The sequence below is a fragment of the Castanea sativa genome, chromosome 8 (assembly GCF_040712315.1).
Source record: "Castanea sativa cultivar Marrone di Chiusa Pesio chromosome 8, ASM4071231v1".
In the NCBI taxonomy this organism is placed as follows: Eukaryota; Viridiplantae; Streptophyta; class Magnoliopsida; order Fagales; family Fagaceae; genus Castanea; species Castanea sativa.
The window spans coordinates 48,607,992-48,635,113 of NC_134020.1; the positions used below are offsets into that span (position 1 = coordinate 48,607,992).

At 31.6% G+C, this 27,122-nt stretch overlaps 1 protein-coding gene and 1 long non-coding RNA gene across 2 annotated transcripts; one reads left to right on the forward strand and one right to left on the reverse strand.

The window, feature by feature from the left end:
• Positions 1–4,768: 4,768 nt before the first annotated feature.
• Positions 4,769–18,990, reverse strand: LOC142607401 (uncharacterized). Its single transcript, XR_012839319.1, has 4 exons — positions 18,768–18,990; positions 12,040–12,159; positions 10,367–10,483; positions 4,769–6,404 (listed from the first exon to the last, which is right to left on the reverse strand). It is a non-coding gene; the product is annotated as an uncharacterized LOC142607401 (long non-coding RNA).
• On the forward strand, positions 5,072–6,693 carry LOC142607400 (transcription repressor MYB5-like). Its single transcript, XM_075778870.1, has 2 exons — positions 5,072–5,406; positions 5,734–6,693. Exons 1-2 carry the CDS (start codon positions 5,072–5,074, stop codon positions 6,416–6,418), a joined length of 1,020 nt encoding a protein of 339 aa, XP_075634985.1. The 3' UTR covers positions 6,419–6,693.
• Positions 18,991–27,122: the final 8,132 nt, after the last annotated feature.

A 27,122-nucleotide genomic window follows, 5' to 3' on the forward strand; every position in this document is an offset into this window, starting at 1 on the left:
ATTCTTATGGGAAGAGATTCAATAGAAATACAAAAATAAATAAATTGCTTTAGAAAATTAAATTAAAGTTATGCACCTGTCCAATAAGGTAATAAGTGGAAATATAATCATGGTGGTGATCCAAATACAAAGCCATGGTGATGGTTTTGCAGCCTCAATATGCAAGGTGCAAACAAATCCCATTCTCTGATCCGTCCAATAGACCTGTAGGCCTACATTACATTGAGAAGTAAAAGCAAAGGGCATTATGAGTAACAACAAGCTTATATACACAAATTATATGAGCAAAACAACAATATCTGATATACTGATGTAGCAAGAAAAATGAAGGAAACAAATGATTAACTACTATTTTGCTTTGCTTGCCATTTTTTGACTTGACAAATCATGTTCTAACTTCTAATGGGATTAAGGCTCATTGATCACACCATTGTGTCCTCCACATCTAAACCATTGAATGGAGCCACGACTAGCTTATGGTGATCAAGATTAAGCATCTAAGATTAATTCAAAACATGAAAAGGTTAATTAAGAGAGAAGTGATTACCACTCACATCTAAAGGCAAAGTCCTTGCTGAGTTTACATTCATTTAGATCAATGCATTTTGTGAAGTATCATAATGTGATTCTACGTTCGCTTTAATGATTAGTCAAATTAAATAGGAAACTGGTTTTACTTGGCAAACTTCTATTAGACTAGTTTTATAAATAAATGAGAATCACTCTTTCACACTCATTGATATACACTCCATACACATAATGTCCATAATTTCACACGTGATGTCTATATATATAAAATTGATATCCATATTAAAAACGTGAAATAATAGATGTATGCGAACAATGTACAATAAAAAATGTGAGAGAATGACAAAACAACTTAATTCAATAACTTCGCATAAGGGAAAATTGAGACCAAAATTCGAGTTCAAAGCCACTAATTGAAGTAGTCACCCCTTAAGGATTGGAAAGCAAAGAGCTAATCTCAAATGGTAAACCAATCATGGACAAAAAGGAAAATTATAAACCAATGGCATCGTTACCCAAGAGGTCAAGATGACACAACCTGTATTATGTTCCTACTTTCTACACATTGAGAGTGAAATGGGCACTTGGAAAAGTGTGTGTTACAGCTAAAGCTAAAGCAGTACATCTTGGGTTGACAATAAAAATACTTAATTAAAGGAATAAAACATTGTAGGTCTCTTTTTTTTGTGTCAACAAACATTAAGGTCATTGTTTTTTGTTTACACTCAAAGGAAAGGAATAACTATCAAGCAAAGAAAATGAAGAAGGAGAGGAATAACTTTTTCATTTTCAAAGTTCAAAGTTCAAACCTGACCTCAAGAACCACGCAAGCATCAAGAAGAAGGCGGAAAGAGAGAAGCATTGCAATCAAACAGAGCCCAAATAAAAAAAAATAATCCAATCCAAGCTCAAATCAATGAAACCTGAAGGAGGTTGGCCCATCTTCTTGTAATCTCTAGGAAGGCTTGCTAAATAAACCCATGGATCCTTGACTGGGCACAACTACTCTTAGAGCAGAAAAAGGTCATTTAAGCTTAACACAATTTTCTATATGTTTTTTTGTTAAACTGGAAAATAATATTAATATATGAAATTTATTATATAATTATTTTCAAATTTTAGTACTTATACACATTTTTATGAAAAATAATAAATTACTACATAAAGAATTTAAACTCATAAATTTTTGAAAAGTAATAATAGTTTTTATATGTTTTTCCATTGAATTAAAACTTAAAAAAAAAAAAATCCTTTTTAAAATTATTTTTTTTAAACATAATTTGGAGTTTGGAAATTGGAACCTTTAAAAAATTGATAGGGGTGGGGGCTGTCCTCTTGACCTCTTGCTCAAGCCCTTGTGGAGAGGGCATGTCTCCTAAATGTCAAACCTTGGATACGTGTAAAGTGCAATAATTAGTAAGGTTGTTCAAAAAAAGAAAAAGAATTAGTAAGGTCATTCGTAATGAAAATGAAATGAAAAAATATTTTGTATTAAATAATACCACGTCATTAATATTAAAAGTCAATAAGTGAGAGATATGTGTATAAAAATAATTACTCACTAATATATGTTTTTTATTTGTTAATAGGGTAGTTATTTTTTACTAACATGTCTCACGCTTATTAAATTTTGATATTGTTAACATGATATCATTTGATACCAAAATGTATAAAATCACTCACATCAGTCAAGTTAAGAATGTATAAAATTGTAAAGTTACTACAGTAATTATGTAAATTTACACTGACACTATTTATTCTGCATTTAGTTTTTTATTATTTCTTTACTCATCATGTGGGTGAAGGAAGAGAGTGGACGGTAGCCGTTGTGTGCAATGAAAGAGATGTAGATATTTTTTGTTTCTCAAAAAGAAAAAGAAAAAGAAAAAGATGTAGATGTTTTTGAAAAGTGGTTGTGTAAAATAGAAAAATAGACTTTTTTTTAGAGAGTTTAAACCTATGGTGTTTGCTCTTAGCTATAACTCTTTTATCATCAAACTAAAACACCAATCGATTTTTGGTGTAGGTAGAAGTTGAATCTTAGATTTCTTATTTAATCATTAGAAACTTTACTAATTAAGTTAACTGAAATCTACAAAAAAAAAAAAAAAAAAACTCTTAAGCTAAAATAAACTAAATTTTTTGCAAATGTGAATACTCTTACATTAAGACTTAGAGCATTCTCATCAAGAGTTTTAAAATTTTTAGCATTTACTACTTAAAAAATCAATTTTATAACATTTAACATATCACTTTACAATATACTTAATATCAAAACTTCTATTTTTTTTACCACTTTATTAAAATATTATTTATTTATAATTTTTTTTTTTCTTTTTGAGAGAGAGCAGAGAGTGAGATTTGAGGGGAGAGAAAGAAGGAGAATAAAAAATAATAAAAAACGAGTAGCGACTTGCTACTATTGGGTGTTAGTAATAACATTTTACTGAAGTAAGGTGCTAAAAAATTTAAAATTTAGCACCATTGATGTAGAGTTTTTTTTTAGCGGTTTTGATGCTAAAAATAACTTTTAGCATTTATTTCAACTTTGATGAGAATGTTCTTAGTACAGTGAACAATTGGCAAATTTTCTTTCAAACTAACATGAGTTTGAAAATACAAAGTAACTAGTAGGTTTCAGTTAGCTCAACTGGTAAAGTTTTTTATGGTTGTATAAGAGATTTGGGGTTCAATCTCTGCCTATACAAAAAACTGATTGATGTCTTGATCTGATAATAAATAGTAATTATCAGAAGCGAATGTCATAAGTTGAAACTTTCTCAAAATACAAAGTACCTAGCATTAGTTTGACAAAATATTTTTTCGCAAATAGATTAATTAGGGAAAAAAAAAAGAGGGGCTTAATAAATGTAATAATAATAGCCTTATCTTCAAAGTTGTGTCGGGACATGTAATTGTGAAAAATCAAATAAATTAAACAAACTGGATAATTGATTGTCCGAAGGAAAAAGAGAAAGTACAAAATATTTAATGTTTCCACAAACTCGTGGGACTTCTCTGACCGTCGGATCAATCAGCACGATGTTTGCGAAGTTGCTGGATCTACCAGACTCGCATAGATCCAAAGAGCAAAAGTCTTGGGGCGTGGGTTTGGATAGGGTACTATTGTAGGTCACCGTTTACTCTGTAACGGTAAGGATATTTCAAAGAACGAGTAACCTCGTGGTAGGGTGTGGGTCCCATTTGTTGTGTCCATGTTTCAGGAGTGACAGCCAGCTCTCACTCTCTTAGTCATTAAGAAAAGGGCGTAACAAATAGAATGATATTAATATTTATTATTACTATTAAGCACATTTTTTATTCTTTTTTTTTTGGATAAAATGTTAGAAAAATATGAAACGCGTTGACATTGTGATGTTTGGTACATGTGTTTAAAAATATGTGTTTGAAAACATGTATAGAAATACGTGTGGATGAAAATGTGTATAAAAATGCGTTTAATGTTGTTTAAAAACTGAAAATGTGTGTTTGAGTAGGTGTACCAAACACTCGAAGATGATGCGTTTAAAATAAATTGATTTAAACAATTAAAGGGCATCAAGTAACTTAGTACTTGTTTATTAAAACTATTATTAAAGTTTAAAATCAGTCAATTTTAGAAGAAAAAAATATTCGGTCCATTTTAATGGAAATAAAATAATTTTCAAGTAAGGCTTGTATTGTATGTCATCTATTGTTATTAGTGAAATTAAGAAGTTATTTTTATTTTTTTGGTAAGAGAGAAAATTCATAAACTATGCAAAATATTGTGCATCCCAAAATCCAATATTCCCACTTATTTATTTATTTTATTTAAAAAAATATTCAAAAATAGATTATTTTAAGTGTTACATTCATAATATTTTTAGAATAAATTTTAAATGGTAGATTTCTAGATTGTTACAAGTTTTTAATTTGAATCTACAACTAAAATTATTTTTTTGCTTACAGGTCACACAGCAAGTAACAAATAACAATCTACTACTTAAAATTTATTATGAAAATAATATTTTTCTAAATTATAAATATTAAATTAAACAAGAAAAAGTTAAAACGCGTGAAGAAACTCGCCTCAGAGGCGCGTAGGTCAAGTATATATATATTCACATCGCATTTAACACTACTTACAGCCTCATCTATATATCCATCTTTTTTTTGTTTTTTTTTGTTTGCTTGTTTAGTTTTTTTTTTTTTTTTTTTGCTTGTTTAGTTTATACATCAAAAAACAATATATATAGAATTCTTCACAAAAAAAACTCATCTTTAATTTTTATACCCAACAAAGAGAAACAGCGAGACAGACCCAAAAACCAATCATCAATGTCACCCCAAAAACCAAAAAAAAAAAGAGGTTAATGTCATTTCCACCTCATCTCTGTCGACTGTGAAGCACACATCAAAAGAGCCATAGGGGCATAGAAATTAGAGGCACCCCCATTACCCATTACCCCAAATCTCATATCTCTCACTCTCACACAAACACACATACACGTACACACACTCAAACACACAGACAGAATCAAACATAGAAAAAAAAAAAAAAATGAGAAACCCATCATCGTCATCATCAGCAGGAAGAGGAGGAGGAGGAGGAGGTGGAGGTGGTGGGAGTTCGGGAAAGTCGACACCGTGCTGCAGCAAAGTGGGGCTGAAGAGAGGGCCGTGGACGCCGGAGGAGGATGAGCTTCTTTCCAATTACATCAAGAAAGAAGGTGAAGGGCGGTGGCGAACTCTGCCAAAGCGAGCTGGGCTTCTTCGTTGTGGCAAGAGCTGTAGGCTCCGATGGATGAACTATCTCCGCCCTTCTGTGAAGCGCGGCCAGATCGCTCCTGATGAAGAAGATCTCATTCTTCGACTCCATCGCCTACTGGGCAATAGGTATATATAACAGTACCCACTTCAGTTCTTCTGGGCTTTCATAACATTCTCAGCAATATATATTAGATTCTTTTTTGTTTTTGTTTTTGTAAGATAGCTCCTAGGGTTTCACTGTTTTTTTTGGGTGGGGTTTTCTATTTCTAACTAGGGTTAGGTTTTTTGTGAGTTTGTAATAGTAATCTGATGGTATTCTCTCTTTTCATTCTATGAATGAATCTGTTTTTGTGTTTCTTCTCCAAAACCTAGAACTGGGTTTTCTTTCTTTTTCTGTGTTTCAGTCTATATCTCTCAAATTCTCAATTGGGTTTTCTTTTTATATTTGTATAGGTGGTCATTGATAGCTGGAAGAATTCCTGGACGTACAGATAATGAGATAAAGAATTACTGGAACACTCACCTCAGCAAGAAGCTGATCAGCCAAGGCATAGATCCAAGAACCCACAAGCCTTTAAACCCAGATTCATCCTCTTCTGGAGGCACTGGTGGAAATAATAATGCTAAAGCTTCTTCATCAAAAACCAATCGTACTGTCCCAAAACCTAACAACTCTAGTCCTGCCACTTCTCCAGTTGTAGAAGAGAGTACTCCTAGTGGCAGTGGAATAATGACCATCAAGGATAGTGGGTACCTCCAAAGTGCTAATTTGGATCACTATCATGCTTCAGGGATTGTTATCAATGGTGGATATGCAAGTTTGCCAAACTCAGATGGTTCAGGTGGAATTGGATTGACAAGCAACAACACTGGACTTAGCCCTGAAGATGAAGAGGACTTTAATTATGGCTCTGATGATGTGTTCTCTTCCTTCTTGAACTCATTGATCAATGAAGAGCCATTCGCTGCCCAACACCAATTCCAACAACAGACTATTACTAATGGGATTGCATCGGTGTCTGCTGACCCGTTGATTTCGATCACTGCTTCGAGTTTTGGCCTTGGGGCTGGCTGGGAGTCTGCACTCATGACCTCCACTTTCAACCAAAGTGATACCAAGAGGCCTGTCAATGATTAGATTGAATAAGATTTCCAAACCACCTGCTTGTATTAAGTGCAGTTGGTTAGTTAATGGAAATTATCCTAGGTGGTTTGCTTTATTATCATTTTATGTATTTTATCTATTCTTATTCCACTTGTTATTATCGTGGCTATTGTGTTGTATTTGTGGTGATGTATTATTATATATCTTGTAGACTACAAAACATAAATATTGAAAGGTTGTAATATTATAGTTTGTATGTGAATGGAAGTGTGTGAATGTTTTTTCATATCACAAAGGAATTACAGTTATCATGTTTCTATCTAGCTTAACAAGTAATGAATACCAAAAATTTCAGTTCTTTTTTACATCAAAGCACTTCAAACATTGTCTATACCAATTCGTCAAAGATCCTCCAACCACAAGCATTTCATGGATATAAGATATGGCTATTCAGGTTGACAAGATCCAAAGATAATTAAGTTTATGGCATGCAGTTTATGCAACATTCTCTGACTATTATATTATGCAAGGAAGACAGTTATGTGCCTCTATTAATCTTTATATCCTATGGCTATATATATACCTTCAAGTTTGATTATCAAATCATGCATAACTTATCCATTTATTTCTTGTTTATATCTTTCTATTTGTGTTTCCTTTTTCTTCCTATATTCATCTTCTTCATATTTATCTTTTGGACAATCATGTACCTGCTAAAGAAATGGATAAAAACTTGAAAAAATCCAACATCAGAAAGACATGATAATTCCACTGATCTATTGAATAATCAGGCTTTTACTTGATACAAATGTTCTATGTTCCCAATATATTATGATTCGAGGTCAAGAATTGGTTGGATAAGTAAAGGATGATAACTCCAAGTAAGGAATATATAATGGGAAGGAAATTTGGTGACTATAATGTGAATATTTAGTGACTAGAGATTAAAGGTTGACTAGAAATATTTCAGGAACTTCCATTTCATGAAAACTAATAGTGATTTGATGCTCTCCCAAAATGTTGTAGAAGTTTCTATGCAGCAATATAATGTGGGTTTTGAAGGCAATTCTTTTTCAAATTAAATTTGTACAATTTGACATTTCAGCAATTGTTTTGATGGTCAAAATGTTGCATGTCATTCATAACGTTGAAAGCCAAGATGATTCCTATCTACGAATGTGATATATATTAAGGTGTAATTAGCACCCTAGTCAAGGCTTATTTTGCTTCTTACATATCTAATATCTTCCACAGAGAAAAATAGATGAGGTGTTTGTGTCCTCTATGAAATTTGAGAGACACCTGTTGGTTGAACCATGGGGAGTCATATATGAAAACTCGAAAAGAGTTTATCAATATCTCATGTTAAAAGTCTAGTAAAAATGAAACACACGTTATAATGGTGACATGGTACATAAATATATATGAAAAGAGAATAATAACATCTTTGTATTGGAACAATGTTTCTTCAGCCTGTAAGAGCAAAGATTTTCAATGTCCATTGAAAACTTTATAGGCTTTGCAAGCATTGGCCTAGATTTTTACCCTAAGTCTAGATTTAAAAATCCACCTGTGAAGAGTTTCTCACAATGATATATCTACTATGCACATGGTTTCCCATTATAGATTTGATTCAAGTCACTAAGTTTCCACACTTTCCTTCTCAAAGTGAGAAATTTCTACAGATTATGTAATTGCTTCTTCAATTTTTATCTTACTGTTTTGAGGTATTGATCACAATAAGGTGGATAAATTTCCAAAGAAGTTATCACATTCAATTAAGTACTGAATTCACCTACGCAAACCTCTACTACTAGTTATTTTTACCCCAAGTCTAGATTTAAAAATCCACCTGTGAAGAGTTTCTCACAATGATATCTCTAATATGCATATGATTTCCCACACTCCCCTTCTCAAAGTGACAAATTTCTCCAGATTAATTGCTTCTTCAATCTTGACTTAGTGGTTTTGAGAAGTTGATCACAATAAGATGGTTAAATTTACTAAGAGTTATATCCACAGTCAATTAATTAACATTCCCTTCTTAAAAAAACAAAAAAAAAACATTCATTTAAATATTGAATTCGCCTAAGCAAACCATTTTTTACTACTAGTTGGTGTTAACAAGCAAACCATTAGAGATATAGCTAGCCATTTTAGTTGAATATACTTGCCCCACTGCGTTAATAGCTTGCACATAAATTAATTACATATATTTTGATGTTATTTTCTTGCTTGCAACTGCAAATCTTCATCAGTCCTAGTACTTCATAGAAATAATTAAGTTTTTCATTTATTTTCTTTTCTCATGTAAGATATATCAGTTTTAATTCTTCAGATTCTTAGTGTTTCCTTTTGGAAGTTACATCGCATATGCTTAGGGGAGTTATTTAGGATATTTTGGTTAATGTGTAAGAAAGACCTATGGGACCATCTGTAATTTGATTTTGGTACGTACAAGGCTAAGAGGAAAGTAAAATGTGCATCAGAGTGAGAAAATACACAATTGCAAGGATTTGATGAAGGTGATGTTGATAATGTGTTGTATCCTAAAAGCAGAGATTTCTTGTAGTTTAGGTCAAGTACTTAATGCTTGTTGAGTTGTGCATGGCTAGAAGAGTTATAGAGGCTACATTGGAATTACTAGAGAACTAATTAGAAGAAAAAAAATAGGTCGAAAAATTATTATATTTAGTTCTAGGGTGTGTTTCAATACTGCTTATTTGCTGAAAACTGAAAACTGAAAATCTATTGTTGAAAACACTGTAGCAAAATAAGTTTTAAAGGTGTGAATAATGCTATGGGACCCAAATTTACCTAAAAATCTGTGAAAAAGTGAGTTTGGTGGTACGTGAACAATACCCATAAAACTCACTAAAAAAACACTGAACACGCGGATAGGGCATAACGCCCAATCCAAACGCACACTTAATTACAGTGCATGCATAATAACATTTCTACTCTTCGATCTCTAAAAAGAACTTGATTATATGAACCCATAGATTCAGCATACTTTGTGTGTGAATGTGTATACATAAGGAGTTTTACGTGATTTTCCCATACTTTGCACTATATTGCAAAGTGACTAGAGTTTTCCCTAATAATTTGCAGTATCACTCCTTTGACTTGTCATGCATTCTTGTGAACTTTTGTTATACAATACGTGTGCCATGTGTATGTTTCAATGTGAGTCTTTTTATCTGTTGTTCTTGATTTTTGTCAAAGTGTTTGAGATAATCAAATGTTTATTCTTTTGTTCTCCATTGATATTTTATGTAGCCTAACAAGTCTTCCAGTGGCATCTAATTGTCTTTATAAGACCTCTAGATGACCTCTCTATGCAACTTTTCTAATAATCTCTTTCTTACAGCAAAGAAAGTTATTTCTTATTGTTCGATGACTTCCAAATTATTCCCATATTTCCAAACACGTTGATCTACATTCCTAATAGCACAGTAATCTTCTTTTACAACACACTAATCTTTTAATACTTCAATTCTCATTGGATATCAACAAATAAACACAAAAGTTCAAAAGAAAAAAAAGAACAGAAAAGATCCCAATGTCCAAATATTCAAACAACTCATTCTTGAATCTTAAAATTTCCAAGTATTTTACTCCACAACGATTCGTTTTTCAAAAAACACTCTCATTTGCAGTATGGCCTAGTCATCATGGACATGGGATTGACTTATTGTTTAGCTATTCATTCATCATCGTTACAAATCACAAACTAGGAAGTGAAACAAAATTATGAAGCTTCCAGCATTTCCATTGAACATGCATGGTAATTGGTTTGCTAAGTTTTCCCCTACGTATCAAATGCTATGTTGAGGTGTACATATATAGGCTGTTTGATTGTTCTATATTGGAATATTTACGTCATAGAACTAGATCTTTTAATTGCACCATGAAAATAAAGATTTTAGTAAACCATGCACTATCAAATACGTTAACAAGAAAGTAGAGGAAACCACTTACTTGTAGTAGACCAAGTGGTGCAATCGAGTACAGCCTAAAGCCGAAAGTACTTCGAACTGTTAAACTCTGTTAGTGCATAAAGTTGTGTTGAACCATCTCGGTGATACAATGGTGAACCTGAGCAGGTAAATTATAACATGTCAAGAAACTTGCGAAAGTTCTTAGAATTTAAAATCACGAACTGAGAAAGAAGAAGGAAGTAGTCAAAGTTGGAATAAGAAATATAAATCAAGATGCATACACCCAATTAGTAATTATTAAGCTTATTTTGTGATGTAAATGATATTGAGCTAATTATATCAACTTGACAAGTAGTTTTATAGATCTAGATGAGAATCTATATAAATATTTAAGATGCTGAAGTATAGGGTGTTCAGTATTCATTTGAAGGTACATGGTTGTTCTACATATTGTTTTGAAATGCATGAAGTTAATCTATTGCATTGGAACAATGTGGAATGATCTTGTCTGCACATATAAATTAATGAATTATACAAATATGAGCAATGTTAGAGGTATAACTTTTTTCATAACTTAATAAGATTGTAAGTTGTGATATGAACACCAAAGTTAGTATATTACTAATATTTTGATTCATCATTGACACCACTTTTATTATATTACAATAAGTTAATTTGTAGAAATTATATACCTAAATTTGTTGTATAAGTATCCACTACTCTTAGAAATAGCTAGCACCTATATGATTATAAAAAAGAAAAGAAGTAAAAAAACTAGCACCTATATCCTTCATAAAGTTTCTTGAAACAAACACTGTTTTAGTTGCTATTTCAAATAAGCATGGGACCGAGGATTGGTATTGACTACTACAGTTTACAGGCCACAATTGTAATTTCAATGTGAGTCTTTTTATCTGTTGTTCTTGATTTTTGTCAAAGTGTTTGAGATAATCAAATGTTTTATTCTTTTGTTCTCCATTGATATTTTATGTGGCCTAACAAGTCTTCCAGTGGCATCTAATTGTCTTTATTAGACCTCTGGATGACCTCTCTATTCAACTTTTCAAAGAATCTCTTTCTTTCAGCAAAAGAAATTGACATAGAAAGTTATTTCTTATTGTTCGATGACTTCCAAATTATTCCCATATTTCCAAACACGTTGATCTACATTCCTAATAGCACAGTAATCTTCTTTTACAACACACTAATCTTTTAATACTTCAATTCTCATTGGATATCAACAAATAAACACAAAAGTTCAAAAGAAAAAAAAGAACAGAAAAGATCCCAATGTCCAAATATTCAAACAACTCATTCTTGAATCTTAAAATTTTCAAGTATTTTACTCCACAAAGATTCGTTTTCCAAAAAACACACTCATTTGCAGTATGCCCTAGTCATCATGGACAAGGGATTGATTTATTGTTTAGCTAGTCATTCATCATCATTATAAATCACAAACTAGGAAGTGAAACAAAATTATGAAGCTTCCAGCATTTCCATTGAACATGCATGGTAATTGGTTTGCTAAGTTTTCCCCTACGTATCAAATGCTATGTTGAGGTGTACATATATAGGCTAGCTGTTTGATTGTTCTATATTGGAATATTTACGTCATAGAACTAGAACTTTTAATTGCAACATGAAAATAAAGATTTTAGTAAACCATGCACTATCAAATACATTAACAAGAAAGTAGAGGAAACCACTTACTTGTAGTAGACCAAGTGGTGCAATCGAGTACAGCCTACAGCCGAAAGTACTTCGAACTGTTAAACTCCGTTGGTGCATAAAGTTGTGTTGAACTATCTCAGTGATACAATGGTGAAAATCCTGAGCAAGAAAATTGTAACATCTCAAGTAACTTGCTAAAAGTTCAAAGAATTTAAAATCACAAACTGAGAAAGAAGATAGAAGTAGTCAAAGCTGGAATAAGAAATATAAATCAAGATGCATACACCTTAGATGCTGAGGTAAAGGATATTCAGTATTCATTTAAAGGTATGGTTATTCTACATATTGTTTTGAAATGCATGAAGTTAATCTATTGCATGGGAAAGATGTGGAATGATCATGTCCACTCATATAAAGTAGTGACTTAAGTATGAGTTAAGTATAAGTAAGGTTAGAGATACAATTTTTCTCACGACTTAGAGTTCATTTGAAAACAGTTTATTTAACTAAAATTGAAAACTTTTTACTAAAAGTATTGTAAATAAAATTAAAAGATAACTGAAATAGAATAGTGGAATCCATAAATAGTAGTAAAAATAAATTGAACAGTAGCAAAAATAAACTAAATAATAAAAAAACTGGCATTTAAAGCCAAAAGTTGTGATAGGAGCAATGTATAATATTACTTTCATATGGAGTTATTATTGACGTTACTTTTATATAAACCAATGGCAATAAGTTATGTCATTATGAAAATAATTATATCTCTAAATTTATTGTATCAGCAGTATTCACCACTCTTAAAGCTAGCACCTGTATCCCTCGTAAAGTTTCTTGAAACAAGCAATGTTTTAGTTGCAAATTCAAATAAGCATGGATCAAGGATTGGGATTGAGTCTATTGACTACTACAGTTAACACTTAACAGTCACAATTCTAATGTCATATCCCAAACAGAAGTTTTGTTCCACTTATATGTAGAGGATTCTATATTTTATCTTCTTCATTTTTATTAAAGAGATTTAATGTGCTGTATAATTTTTGCAGTGAAGTGTGGTCTCAAAGTTGCAAGGCTTATAGGATTCTGATCGGAGCTACTATAGTTCTTTCAAGGGTGTATTATAAATCAATAGAATTCTAGACTTTTAAAACAGATATCAATACTAGGACTCTATCTCTATTCAATAAAAGATGAACTAGTTTTTGTTTGTTTGTTTATCATGTCTCTACTTAGCCTTTGTGAATTATCAATATTGTCTTATTAGGTTAAAGTGATTAGCTTTCACGTGAGATAGCAATATGTTCTTTCTGAAATATATACAAATGATCTCTTATTCAACAACTAACCGATTCACATGAAATCTCATCATGGCCATGGGCTAATATACGATACTTATTGATTAAACAAATGGTCATAATTTAACTGCATTTCTTCCTAGTTAATGCATGTAAACTAGTAATAAAATATTTTTATACAACAAAGATCGTAATATGCTCACACCAGAAATCTTATATTAGTAAGTTCTTAACTCAATATATGTAGTAAATATAGAGAAACAGCATCTTTTATTACATATACATACATCTCAAAACTATTCTCATATCATAAATCTTTTACGTGAAATGCATGTAAATGGTAAAAAATGTAATTTGTAATATAAAAGAGGCCTACAAAGTACAAACAACTACAAAGCTTTAATTTTTGTCACAAGTATAACTATCAACTATGTCAGGTCCTTGTGTGTGGGCTTTGTCCCACGTCGCCTAGTTTGCTTGGTGTGTGTGGGTATATCAACAGCTCCATAACTTTAATTGCCGCTAGCAGTTTTAGAGTTGGCGTGTTGTTGTATGTTTGTATTTTATAAAAAAAAACTATGTCAGGCCCCCTATAATTTGTGGTATTTGAATGGTACATATACCTAAATACAATTATATCATAGAAAAATAGCCTAGCTAACATTTTTTGGGCTTTATATTTCTCATTAGAACTTCCAATGTTAGCTGAACTTTATGAAACCTGCAAGCCAAGATATATACTATTCTTGAAGAAGTTAATTATGAATCTAGAATTGCCATCAAATGTGTATTCATCTACAAAATGATACTCGTATTTGAGGCTTTGTAGTGAGTAGTGATCGCTCAACCTGACCCGAAGTTCAAACAATTGGGCTGGGATTGGGCTATAAAAACTGAATGCCCAACATGAAATTCTAATAAATGATTTCAGGTTTGGGCCACACTCAGGCCTGATCCAACTCCCCAGCCTCTTATGGGCCTAGAGGGAGAGAAGGGCACTAATTTCACTACTGCTTTATTTATTAATGGGGCCCATACACAAGGGCCCATCCCCTATTTCCTTTTTTATTATAATCTATAATGTACTGCTTCTCTATTTCATTATATTGCCTAATTGTAGATCTTAAGGGATAGCTAGATTGATTAGGAACCAAGCTTATAGGTTATTAGTTAGAATTTTCCTTTCTCCTCTTTGGAATTAAAAAAAACTTCTATTGGTGGGCTTTTTGCTGGCCCATTCCATGACCTTAAGAAGAGAAACTCAACCTCAACAGTCCACATCATCCTATGACAGCATGGCCCAGTGATGGGCCTATTTCAACAGCTCTATGACTTGAGCTCAAGTCCAAAATTGATAGTGCAATCATTTCAAAGCCACCAATAATTGCAAAATCAGGTAAGTCTCTATTCGTTGTGCTTTGTAGCAAAGAGTTCGATCGAATTTCACTCACATGAAAGATTGAGGGTTTTAAGAGACGGAAAAGACTAAGTATGTGTTTGAATAACGCTTATTTTGTTGAAAATTAAAAATTTATTGCTAAAAACAATAGAAAAAATAATTTCTGAGTTACTGTTTACTACTGAAAACACTGTTTAGCACTGTAACTTTGCCTTAATGCATTATTCATATCTCATGAACAGTGCAAGAGGTATTGATAAAAAAAAAAAAAAAAGTAAAACGCAGAAACACGAACGCCAAAACGTGATCCAAACGGAGCTTATATCTTCATCATGTAGCCTAACCATTGAGCAAATTACACACACAAAAAAAGAAAAAAAAAAGAAAAGCAAAACCTCTAAAAATATGAAATACAAAACCCATAGGAGAGGCTGCAATTCTATATTGCACTAACTATAAAAATTCAGAGAAAGAGAAAAAGGGGGAAAAAAAAAAGGAGAGTGGAAGAGTTTTTACTCACCATTGTTGAGATGAAAGTCGAAGAAGATAGAATTGAAATCTCTTCCTATCAATTTAACTCATTATTTTCTTTTTCAATAAGTATGTTTGGAACAGAAGAAAATTGAAAAGATAGGAGATGAAAAGGGCCGTTGGAACATGCTAAAACAACCCAGCCAAAGTAAAGTTTCATCCGTGAAAGTTCTTCCATGTTATACATAGCTAAATACACGGAGTACCTCAAGCTTTTGTCTTTTTCTTAAATTTCTATCTCATGTGGATCAATGCACCCACAGAGGAAGATAAAGAAATTAATTAACTTGAGGTTCATACCTAATTGCACCTTCAACTCTCTTTATATACCAACAATATTCAATGGGGTACAACTAATTTTTTTTTTTTGAACTATATCTACAAAACTAACAGTCATAACTATTGCTCTCCACTCCCATATATTTAATTACTCAACCTTTGATTAATTTGGAATTCCTCCATCAAAAAGCACTAACCTCAAGACTTTAACAACCCTATATGACTTTTCTATAACATGACCATTGAAAAATTACACATACATATATATGAAAAATAAATAAATTTTGGTTTGAAAACCCAGAAAACCCAAAATAAGTTAACATTTAAAGATCAGCTAGCCATGAATGTTTATGTACCCAAAACAAGTTTAACAGTTTTTTTTGGGCTAAGTAACAAAACTTCTAATTCTCTATATTATTTTGTGGTTTTGTTGTCTAAGAGTAAGACCATAGTTATGGTTGTATGGAGCTATTATAATGTTTGACCAAAAGTCCTTAGACTCATATCTGACCCTCAACTCAAACTACCAGTCTTGCATAAACCATAAGATTGGTAGATGGTTGACTTGTCGCAGACAAATTTTTGGTAGGTTGTGCTACAACTTCTTTGACCATTTAGTTCTTTTATCATTATTTTGATTAATATTTTATTCCAAACGATGTTTCCAATTTTTTCTGGTTCTAATAAAAAATTAAACATTTAATAATCCAATCATGCCTATGATAATAGCGAACCGTACTCATAGGAGTAAAAGGAAAAGACGTAAAGAAAAAGGAATTTAAAATTGTACTAAAAAATTGGCTGTTAAGTACTAAAGTTGGATTTTTTTTAATAAAAAATTATGATAAAATTCTATCTACATCCTTCAGATTTGAGCTAATGCTAACTATGTACAAAATTTTTCAAAACTAACCAATTTTATTTCTAAAGTCAGTTTAATCTTTAAAACAGTTAAGAAAAAATAACTAATTGTTTAGGGACTAAGTTGGATTTAGAAACCAAGTTAGATTTAGGAATCAAACTGACTAATTTTGAAATATTTTGAACTTGGTTAGCATTAATCAAAACCTCATGATATAGTATAATTTACCCAAAAAATTATTATATTTTTTAAAGTGTCACACTGATTCATTTAATTTGGCTATATACGGGAATCTTTTGGTGTTGCATGCTCATATGTGCTTTGAAAATATTTCTGCATAGATTTTAATTCTGCAATCAAAATAGAGACATTGTAGCTATTTCGTCACAAATATTATATCTTTTGGTGTGTGAATTATTGTCCTTTCAACCATTATCTTGGTAATGTACATAGAAATTCAAACATAATACTGAAAATATAATCAAGCTGGTTGGTGGGCAACGGATACAGTAGCTAGTTTTGGGTGGCACGTTAGATTTGGGCATGTTATAAATGCTTCAATATTCAATCTTTTTCAATCCCCTGTACTGTTATTATGCAAAAGTTTTGTATGCGCATGACGGATGAAATACTATCTCCTATTAATACTATTCTATGAATATTTTTGGATCTCAATCAAGTATTTTTGGTGGGTCAAGCTTGGGACTTACGCCAAACACGTGTTGAGTGTCTTTCCATGCTATTGGAACTTGAGTGTTCATTTGAGAGCTAAGTTTTACGCGTTGAAGTCGCGTTTGTAATTTTTGGTTGGTCTTATGGTACTGTTTATGGACTAGCGAAAATACAAAAATGTGTGAACAAGTTTTGCCGTCTAAAAAATATTTTGTTACAGCATTTTCAACAATAAATTTTCAGCAAATAAACGGTATCCAAATAAACTCTATATCGTAATATTACATAAAATGGAGGAAAAATAGATACTATGTTAGACATCATTTCATGTCCCATATGTGTTACATACATTTTACAAAACATTCTGTTTTCCTTTACAACTTTTCGTCAATTACACCACAAATGTAATAATAATTTCTTCTTTTCTTTTTGTTTTGTTTTGTTTTGTTTTTTTTTCCTTTGAGTTTGGGGGTTCTGAAAAAGGTAAACCTGCTTTCATAATTATTGTATTACATTTTTCTAATCATTGAGCCGCTAAATTTTTTTTTATATAATTTATTGGTTACACTAGCTTTTATATATTTTTATTTCTATCCTAGATTGAATATGGTTTTTTCTGGATTTTTGTATCCCTCGTTGTTATTTTGACATTTGTCAGTTGTCACACACATAACAAAGCCAATAGGTATGTAGATCCACTTGTTCAAGCATAAAGTAATCAATCAAATCCATTTGAGCGTCTTGAAGAACCACTCGATTTGTTTAGGACTTTGTGTAATTTTAATTTATCTCTAGTTTCTGTTTAATGAAGCCTTTTACCATTTAAAAAAAAAAATTCAAGCTATGGGAAACAAAAATTATTACAGATGAAATAGGAAACACCATATTTCCCTAATCCCTGAGCAACAAGTTGCTAAATGTTGAAATATGCTATCTTCAAACAACCCTTCTTCACCTTCTCATCGGTTCCTAGTGCTAAAACACAAATTACTATCAAATTTTACTAAACACAACTTACAAATGGAGTGTAATTAGTCCTACATCAACAATTTAGTAAGCAAAATTTTGAATCACTTTTTATCTTGTGTTTAAAAATTACCACATTAATTTATAAAACTTGTAATATTCTTAACAAAAAATATATATATATATATATATATATATATATATATATATATATATATATATATATATATATATTCTCTACAATGCATGTCTCAACCCTTCTCGACAACCTAAAAACTAAAGTGTGTTTGAAGTTAAAGGTCAGAGACTTGTGAGGGTGTGGTTGTATTTGTCTTAACATGAGAAATAGAGTTCACATTTACTACAAAGTAGATACTACTCTGAACTTAAATTATAACCTCGAAATGATCAACGAAAGTACACATAAAAAGTCAGTCTTAAGGGAAGAGGGAGACTTTAGGCCTAACTTTTATAAAAAACAGAGACTTTAGTCCTAACACATTAAAGGGCACGTATTGCCTTGTATACATAAGAGAAACAGCAAAACGCATTACATAAACAATTTTGTTCAACGAAGAAAGCAATATATTTTAACATCCACAAACAACTAGGTAAAGTTTTACATAACTCTTAAAGGAGAAAAATAGCCCTTGTCCATGCTTATATATTCATCATATTTAAGAACCATTATAAAAAAAAACAGAGGAAGACCAGAATAACAAAAAGCTTTGAAAGTTGAGACTATATATGGTGAGTGACTTACCCGGAAACCTTGAAACATGAAATCTTTCATTTGAAATAAGCCCTTTGGTGCCCTTTGAGCTCTTTCCATGAAATGCATTGCTCTAAATATCATCACTCAATGATTAAATGGGGTATTGTGTGTCTAAGTGAGTTGAGCTAGGAAAAAAATATAGAGAGTAGAAGAGGTATTATAAACAAAGAGAAAATTAAAACTCTTCTGTAGCAAGAGGTTCTTATATTTGTACATAGCACAAGGCCAGAGAACTATAATATATGGGCCATGCTTTTTAAGAGTGTCAGGACACGTGTAGGTTACATTTTGGGTGAGCAAAATTGGTACCATTCAATGAGGTAGTCAAATGGGGCATTTTGGTTTGGATTGACCGGTAGATTTGAAATGCCCATGTGAGGGAATACCGGCTGAGACTGTAATGCAAATCTATGAGGACCAACCAAACGTTCTAACCAAAAGGGTCAGTAATTGTTAGACAGACCAACCTTTCTTTTCTACTGTTACACGCTTGGCCCTTCTCAACTGCCTATCAATCAGGATGCTAAATCTGTCTCTGCAAAGTTCGTCCCTTTTATTACCTAGCCGTCCTGCCCTAAAACATCATATACTACTCTAGTGTTATGAAAAAAAATGACTTATCGACAAGTTCCTACTCGCTATTATTGGTGAGTAAAAAAATAATTTCAATGGTGGGTTTTAAATTAGAATTAATAATAATTTGTATTTTAAAATTTGTTGTGAAAATATTGTAGACGTATCAATTCTCTTAATTTTATGCAGAAAATTTTGTAACTCAATTGATATTGTTTTCAACCGAGAGAGTTTGAATCAATCTTATTAAATCAATAATATTATAAAATATTCATCATCTGAGATAAAGGAAAATTCTTGGAGAGATATTAAATAGTTTATTTTAACTTTGTAAGAATCAGAAGGGTTTTGAAAGAGTTTTGAAAGAATGTCAACAAAAGAACAAACAGGGTCTGGCCATGTAATCGGGGGTTGTACTAACTGGCATGTCACAAATAATGACAAGCAAATTGGATAAGACTAATACCACATCCACTATTTAGCTTAAGCCAACTGAAAAATTGCACGTGGAAGTTTTTAATAAATTATGAACTCGTTTGCAAAAATTATGACGTTTCCTTATTTGACCTTAATTAAAACCTATAAGCCTATAACTCTCATTTTTTGAGATGAATTAAAATCTGTAACTCAACATAGGTTATATAAGCAGGTGTATGCATACATTATTATACAAGCGTAGATGAATAGCTTAAGAAGCTTTGCTAATGTTTTATAAAAAAGAAAAAAGAAAAAGGAAATTTGGTAACCTAAGTACAATAAAATGAATTTTGAATTAGAAGATAATAAGAGCATTGACGTCAGATGAACTAAATGCTAAAGTTTTAGAATTTGGCACACCATACACCAAAAACACTTCTTATTAAATGTGTCATTTTGCAACACAGTACAATTCTACTGATAGAATGTTACTGTAGCATGTTGTAAAATCAAATAATAATTTTTTATTCTATTTTTTTCTCTTCACTATTTATTTATTTTTTCTCTCTCTTCTTTCACACGGACAGGTTCACCAGGCCATCTCTCTCTCTCTCGGGTTAAGATTGGAATTCTCTTCTCCCTCTTATATACATATTTTTCTCTCTTCTCTCACACTTCTAGAAAACCTTTTTTTTTTTTTTGGGTTGAGATTGGTGTTTCCAGCGATGGTGGGGTTGAGATTGACGGCTTTTTGCGGTTGTTTCCCTCTCCTGCACACTGGCGAAGCCACCAGCAACGGCCGCCGATATCTCTCTCTTCTATCTTTTTTTTTTTTTTTTTTTTTTTTTGTTATGTTGTTTGTGTTTTGGTTTTAGGATGGGTTTTGTGGTGGTTTTGGTGTCTTAGGTGGTAGGTTATGATGGTAGTGGTGAAGGGTTGTGGGGTGATGCCCGATGGTGGTGGGGTGATGGACATTGGTGCTTGGAATTGGTTTGGTTTTTGATTTTATTAATTTTTTAATATAGATGAGTTATTGTTATTATTATTATTATTATTATTATTATTATTATTATTATTATTTTAATGTGGTGTAATTTTAAAATAGAAGATGTGATGTATAACGTATTATAGAATAATGTGCTAAAATTGATAAAGTAAGTTTTGGTGCGGTAAAATGGCACTTGGCATAGCATGCCTAGTGCTAGTGCTCCTGCCTGTTGTTTTTCTTTACTGTATATATAATTATAACTTTAGATATATGTTTTTGCTTAAAATAAATGGATGAGGACGTCCAAGATTTTGGATTAAGTGGACTATATTAAAATAAAATAATGAAGACAAAGTTAATTCCAAAATTATTTTATATAAAGATATATTTAATTTATTTATTAAACAAAAAATTTGATTGACATAGAAAATATATTGTAAATGTAATTTTTTTCCTAAGTACAATAAAATGAATTTTGTTAAATCATAAATGAAGATGAAATAACAATTTTATCCATGGTGATATTATACATTTCTTATTTTTAATTCATTTTTTATATAACTCCAAATCACATTATTAGGATTATTTCACTTAATCAGAGAGATATGGTCAAGTTCAAATCCCCCTCTCCCCTAACTATCGAACTATTCCAAAAAAAGAAGAAGAATTAAATCATTTTCATTCAATTAATTTTTTTTATTTTTTTTGGGTAAAGTATTCATTATATTTCATTCTTTTTTCATAAACCTCAAACACGGTAACTGACAATCTTTTGCCATTTTTTATAAATTTTTTTAGAGAAAATATTTTGCCGTATTATGGCATAAAAGATTATTACACTAGAAAATATTTTGTACAAAAAAAAAAAAAGCATCCGTTAATCTGATGATGTCTACCAAAATTAATATGGCACAGGATTTTTTTTTTTTTTTTTGTTGAGAAAAACACACACACACACACACACACACATATATATATAGGGGAAAGGGATGAGATAAAGGAATACACTCACACGCCAACACCAAAACTGCGGCAATTAGTGTCGCGGAGCAAGTGATAAACCCTTTCTCAATATTATACCTTACCGATGTGGGATGACTTAACAATACTGAATATCTTTTTTTTTATAGAAAAACACACACACACGCACACACACACACATATATGAATTTTGAATTAGAAGATAATATGAGCATTGACGTCAGATGAACTAAATGCTGAAAAATGCTAAAATTTTAGAATTTGACACACCATACACCAAAAACACTTCTTATTAAATGTGTCAATTTTTTTGCAACACAGTACAATTCTACTATTAATAGAATGGTACTGTAGCATGTTGTAAAATCAAATAATAATTTTTTATTCTATCTTTTCTCTTCACTATTTATTTATTTTTTTCTCTCTCTCTTCTTTCACACGGACAGATTCACTAGGCCATCTCTCTCTCTCTCTCTCTCTCTCTCTCTCTCTCTCGGGTTAAGATTGGAATTCTCTTCTCCCTCTTATATTTTTTTTCTCTCTTCTCTCACACTTCTAGAAAACCTTTTTTTTTGGGTTGAGATTGGTGTTTCCAGCGATGGTGGGGTTGAGATTGACGGCTTTTTGCGGTGGTTTCCCTCTCCTGCACACCGGCGAAGCCACCCCCAGCGGCCATCGATATCTCTCTCTTCTATCTATCTTTCTTTTTTTTCTTTTTTTTTCTTGTTTGCCTTATGTTGTTTGTGTTTTGGTTTTAGGATGGGTTTTGCGGTGGTTTTGGTGTCTTAGGCGGTAGGCTGTGATGATAGTGGTGAAGGGTTGTGGGGTGATGCCTGATGGTGGTGGGGTGATGGACATTCGTGCTTGGAATTGGTTTGGTTTTTTATTTTATTAATTTTTTAATATAGATGAGTTATTATTATTATTATTATTATTATTATTATTATTATGTGGTATAATTTTTAAATAGAAGATGTGATGTATAGTGTATTATAGAATAATGTGCTAAAATTGATAAAGTAAGTTTTGGTGTGATAAAATGGCACTTGGCATAGCACGCCTAGTGCTAGTGCTCTTGCCTGTTGTTTTTCTTTACTGTATAGATAATTATAACTTTAGATATACGTTTTTGCTTAAAATAAATGGATGAGGACGTCCAAGATTTTGGATTAAGTGGACTATATTAAAATAAAATAATGAAGACAAAGTTAATTCCAAAATTATTTTATATAAAGATATAATTAATTAATTTATTAAACAAAAAATTTGATTGACATAGAAAATATATTGTAAATGTAATTTTTCTTGTGCTAGGTTTCATTTACACACATATATATAGTCCATTCATATATCAATTAAGAGATTAATTTAAATGTGATATATTCAAAAAAATAATTTAGAATATTTAAAATTTTAAAAAAACTTAGAAGTATTAATAGTATAATCATTGTGGGGTCAATGGGCCTAGGAATACGTGTTGGGCTAGAGGCCCAATCCGAGAACACTGAATGGTCCGAGGATGTGGGAATATCAACCCAAGAGGCAGCACAGAAGGATGAAGAAGCGAGGTTTGATCAAGGTTATCCAAGAAGGTGGTCCGAGGAAGAGTAGGAAAGGGCTGTTTGGCGACCAAAGGCGATATTCTAGGAAATCCTATAAGTAAGGGTAGGCATGGTGGATGTGTAAGATAAGAAGAAGGGCTACGAAATATGTAAGATAAAGCTGTTACCACCGCATTGAATACTTTGTAGCTAACTCTCTGGCCACATTAATGGAGAAGTGATGCTTGAGCATCAGGATTCAGCCTTACAGCTACTTCCAAAGACTTCAGGGATAGGTTGATGGGATAAGTATTTAAATTAGTAATCTGATCCATGCGTGGAAGAGGGGGAGAAGAAGGGGGATGATATAAAAAGTAAAGGAAGACATTCAGGGAGGGGGATCGGAGAAAAAAGGGAGAAAACACTGTACACGTTAGCATCTATAATTGTAATCTGTCTTTGAAAGAGTGAAAGATAATATCTATCATCCTCGGCTTGAGTCTGAGGATAATTTCTGTTACATAAACAATCCAATGTCCATGATGTTGCAATCTAGCCCATCATTTTTGTTATTTAACATCACTAGAACCTAGATTTTCAGCTCACTCTTTACAAATTTCATTGTATTAGACTTTTTGGGCCTATCTCATTCTTACTTTTGGGTTTGGGTGCAAATTGTGACCTTACAATTATATACTTGATTTTTTATTTTTATTTTTTATTTTTTATGTATGTCTCAATTTTTTTTTAAAGATGGTATGGCATTTTTATTTTTGAATTAACTAAAAAATATTAAGTGGATATTGTGATAATATACTATGTTATAATTTGAAGGTTACATAGTAAAAATTAGTTTTAATAAAGAAGTTTTAAGTTTGAAATATTATTTTAAAAATTTGGAATCTTGATATTTTAATAAAACCTGGGGGGGAAAAAAGCCCCCAAGATTCTTCTTTATTGGAAGAACTTGGTAGTACCACAGAAATATATAAGGCTGTTATGTTCTTTATCTATACATACGGTTGTTCACCATTAATTGCATAGTTGACCATTTTGGGCATCCATGCCCCACATAGTATTGGAGAACATACATTATTCAAAATCTATGGACGCAAAACTTTGTCACATTTTCATAATCTGTGTGCATGTGTCAAATGGTGAGGTTGAAGTTAGATTTATGATAGTCATACTAGAAAAAGAAGAAGTGACAGTCTTTCCTACGGCTATGATCCAACCAGTCTCATATGAAGGTCTTGAAGGTCTTCAAATCAAAGCATTTCGAGAAGATGAAAAACCTTGCTATGAAGGAAAATCATCCTCTGGCCATATATGGTGGGATGTTTGTGACTATATTGATTGCCAAGAAGAAGAAGAAGTCTTTGAAGAAAAGCAAAAAAGATGAAAGAAAAAGTCTTCTCAGCAGCTTCTTAAAGAAAGATATGAAGCAGGAGATCCAGAAGTTGATCTCCTTGGAGAAGTCTCTGGAAAGTTTGACTACTATGTCCTCTATCCCAGATCCAGAAAGCAAAACACACTATCCCTTTCCCCATGCAGAGAAAGTCAATAATTTACAAAAAGACAAAAATATTTTACATTCAGATAATCAGAGCCATCCATGCAAATTAGCCTTTCAATCAGTTTCACTCTCCTTTGATTAGTATACTTTGATTATTGTCTTGATTAGTATGTTCTGTGATTTACAGTTGCCACAATAGTGGATCCTCTGTATTTATCACATCAGAATACTAAATTTGATAATCAAATAGAACACTAAGGGGTTGCTTTTAAAAGTTTCAAAGAACCTAATTTTCCTGAAACTACAAAAGGTGGCTACCCAAGGCTATCTCTGGTATAGTTATGTCAAACGCATGGTTTTGGAAAATTTTCTCAGGTGGCTATGGGTGGCCACACTTATGGGTGCCACATTTTGTCCATTTGGCAATCTGAAAAGCAACTGAACCGAGACGGAAACACATGACTCAAGTCTCAAAAGTCAAAGTATTAATGAGGAAAATAGAGTACTTGAAGGATGCAACCTACCATTCTTCAGTGCTGAACTTATAATACCCTCCAAAAATCGAAGTGATAAGAAAGTCAACCAAAGTATGAACACAACCATATATGGTAAACCAGGAGGACCATAAGCTATAATAGTGCAAGTCAATCACAGAATAGTTGTGAAAATGTGTATGAAATTAGTTACGGCTGCAAAAATTTTCGTAGTATTACGCACAAAATTTGAGCTTTACATTCTTCTAAAATTGCTTTAAAAATTAAAATTTCCAATCTTAATTAGTGGGCACGATACAATTGCCTCAGCTTTGATTGAATTAGTGGTCAGTTCGGCCAAAAGGGCCAAAATGACTCACGTTTCAACCTAACCAATATAATTATAAACAAGCTTTTTTTAGATGAAAAATTTATTTTATCAGGCTGATGCTGATGTTAGTTTAGTTGATTTTGACTTGGATATTGACTTTGGTCGAGACTTGATTTTCTAAGAAATGATGTAGAACTACCCCCAAAAAAAAAAAAAAAAAAAAAAAAAAAAAAAAAAAAAAAATCAACTACCAACTCCTCACAGAAATGGGCCTGGGCCTGGGCCTGGATTCAAGTGGGCTCTCTCATTTGAGTGGCCACAGGTTCGATCCCACTATGATAATTTTGTCCCCTTCATTTACTGTAACCAAAAAAAAAAAAAAAAAAAAAGAAAAAGAAAAAGAGGAACGTATATACACGAATTAAGTAAGTTCAGAATTTTTTTTTTAGAATGACTTTTTATTTATTTATTAGAGTTTTAATTTATGGCATTTGCTCTGATGATGGTTTTTTGTTATCAGACCAAGACAACAATCAGTTTTTGGTGTAGGCGGGAATTGAACTCCAGATCTCTTATTCAACTATCAGAAACTTTATCAGTTAAACTAATTGGAATTAACTTTTTAAGAATGGCTTTATGTAACAAAAAATGTTTTTTTTTTTAGAAGATTTTTGTTGTGTGTGTAACAAAAAATGTTAGTACTTATTTGACACTTTCCTTTAATTTAAGCCTTGGTTAAAAATTTCTTGAAATATTGGTATAGCTTTGAATATGAAAGCAAGCAGTAACTTCATGGGCATTGCTTGGTCCTTTCAAGGGGTCCTACTTATACCGTACCTTTTTCTTAAAAAAAAAAACCAGAAATAATCTTCCATTTAAATTTGAAAATGGATAGAATCAGAATACAAAACTAATTCACCAGAGCAGGAAGAGGGGTTTTACTTATATAATACCAAAATGATGTCTACTTGTTACTTTCTTCGCATATGATAATAAGCAAAGGAGCAATGTTATATCAAAGGCATACTTTTTTTTTTTGACAACTTGTTAAAGTGATAAATTGTGATTAAAATAACATTATTTTTATTTTGTATATTAATCACAATAGAATATGTCAGTTGTTGTGAATTTTTTTTATACCCTTAGTTACTTGAACAAAAATCAAGGTATTTATTTATTTTCATCTTCAATATAATATTTATAAATTATGATTTTGTTAAACCTTATGTTGCAAAGAAAATTTACAGTAAATTTGGGAAGAAAGTTTCATATCTGTTTTCAATCTAATTTTTTGGATCTTATGAAAAAAACTTAATTATTAGGAAAGGTGTATGATTAATATATATGTCCCTCTAATTAACATGCAGCATTTGCACATTTGTTGCTAATTTCGGATCTTAGAAAATATTAGTAAAAAAAGAAAAGAGAAAATTAACATAGAAATTTATGTGATGTCTACATCCACCGCGAGAGCAAGTGGCAAATTTTTTGAATATATGAGAAAATAAAGGAATTACAATGAA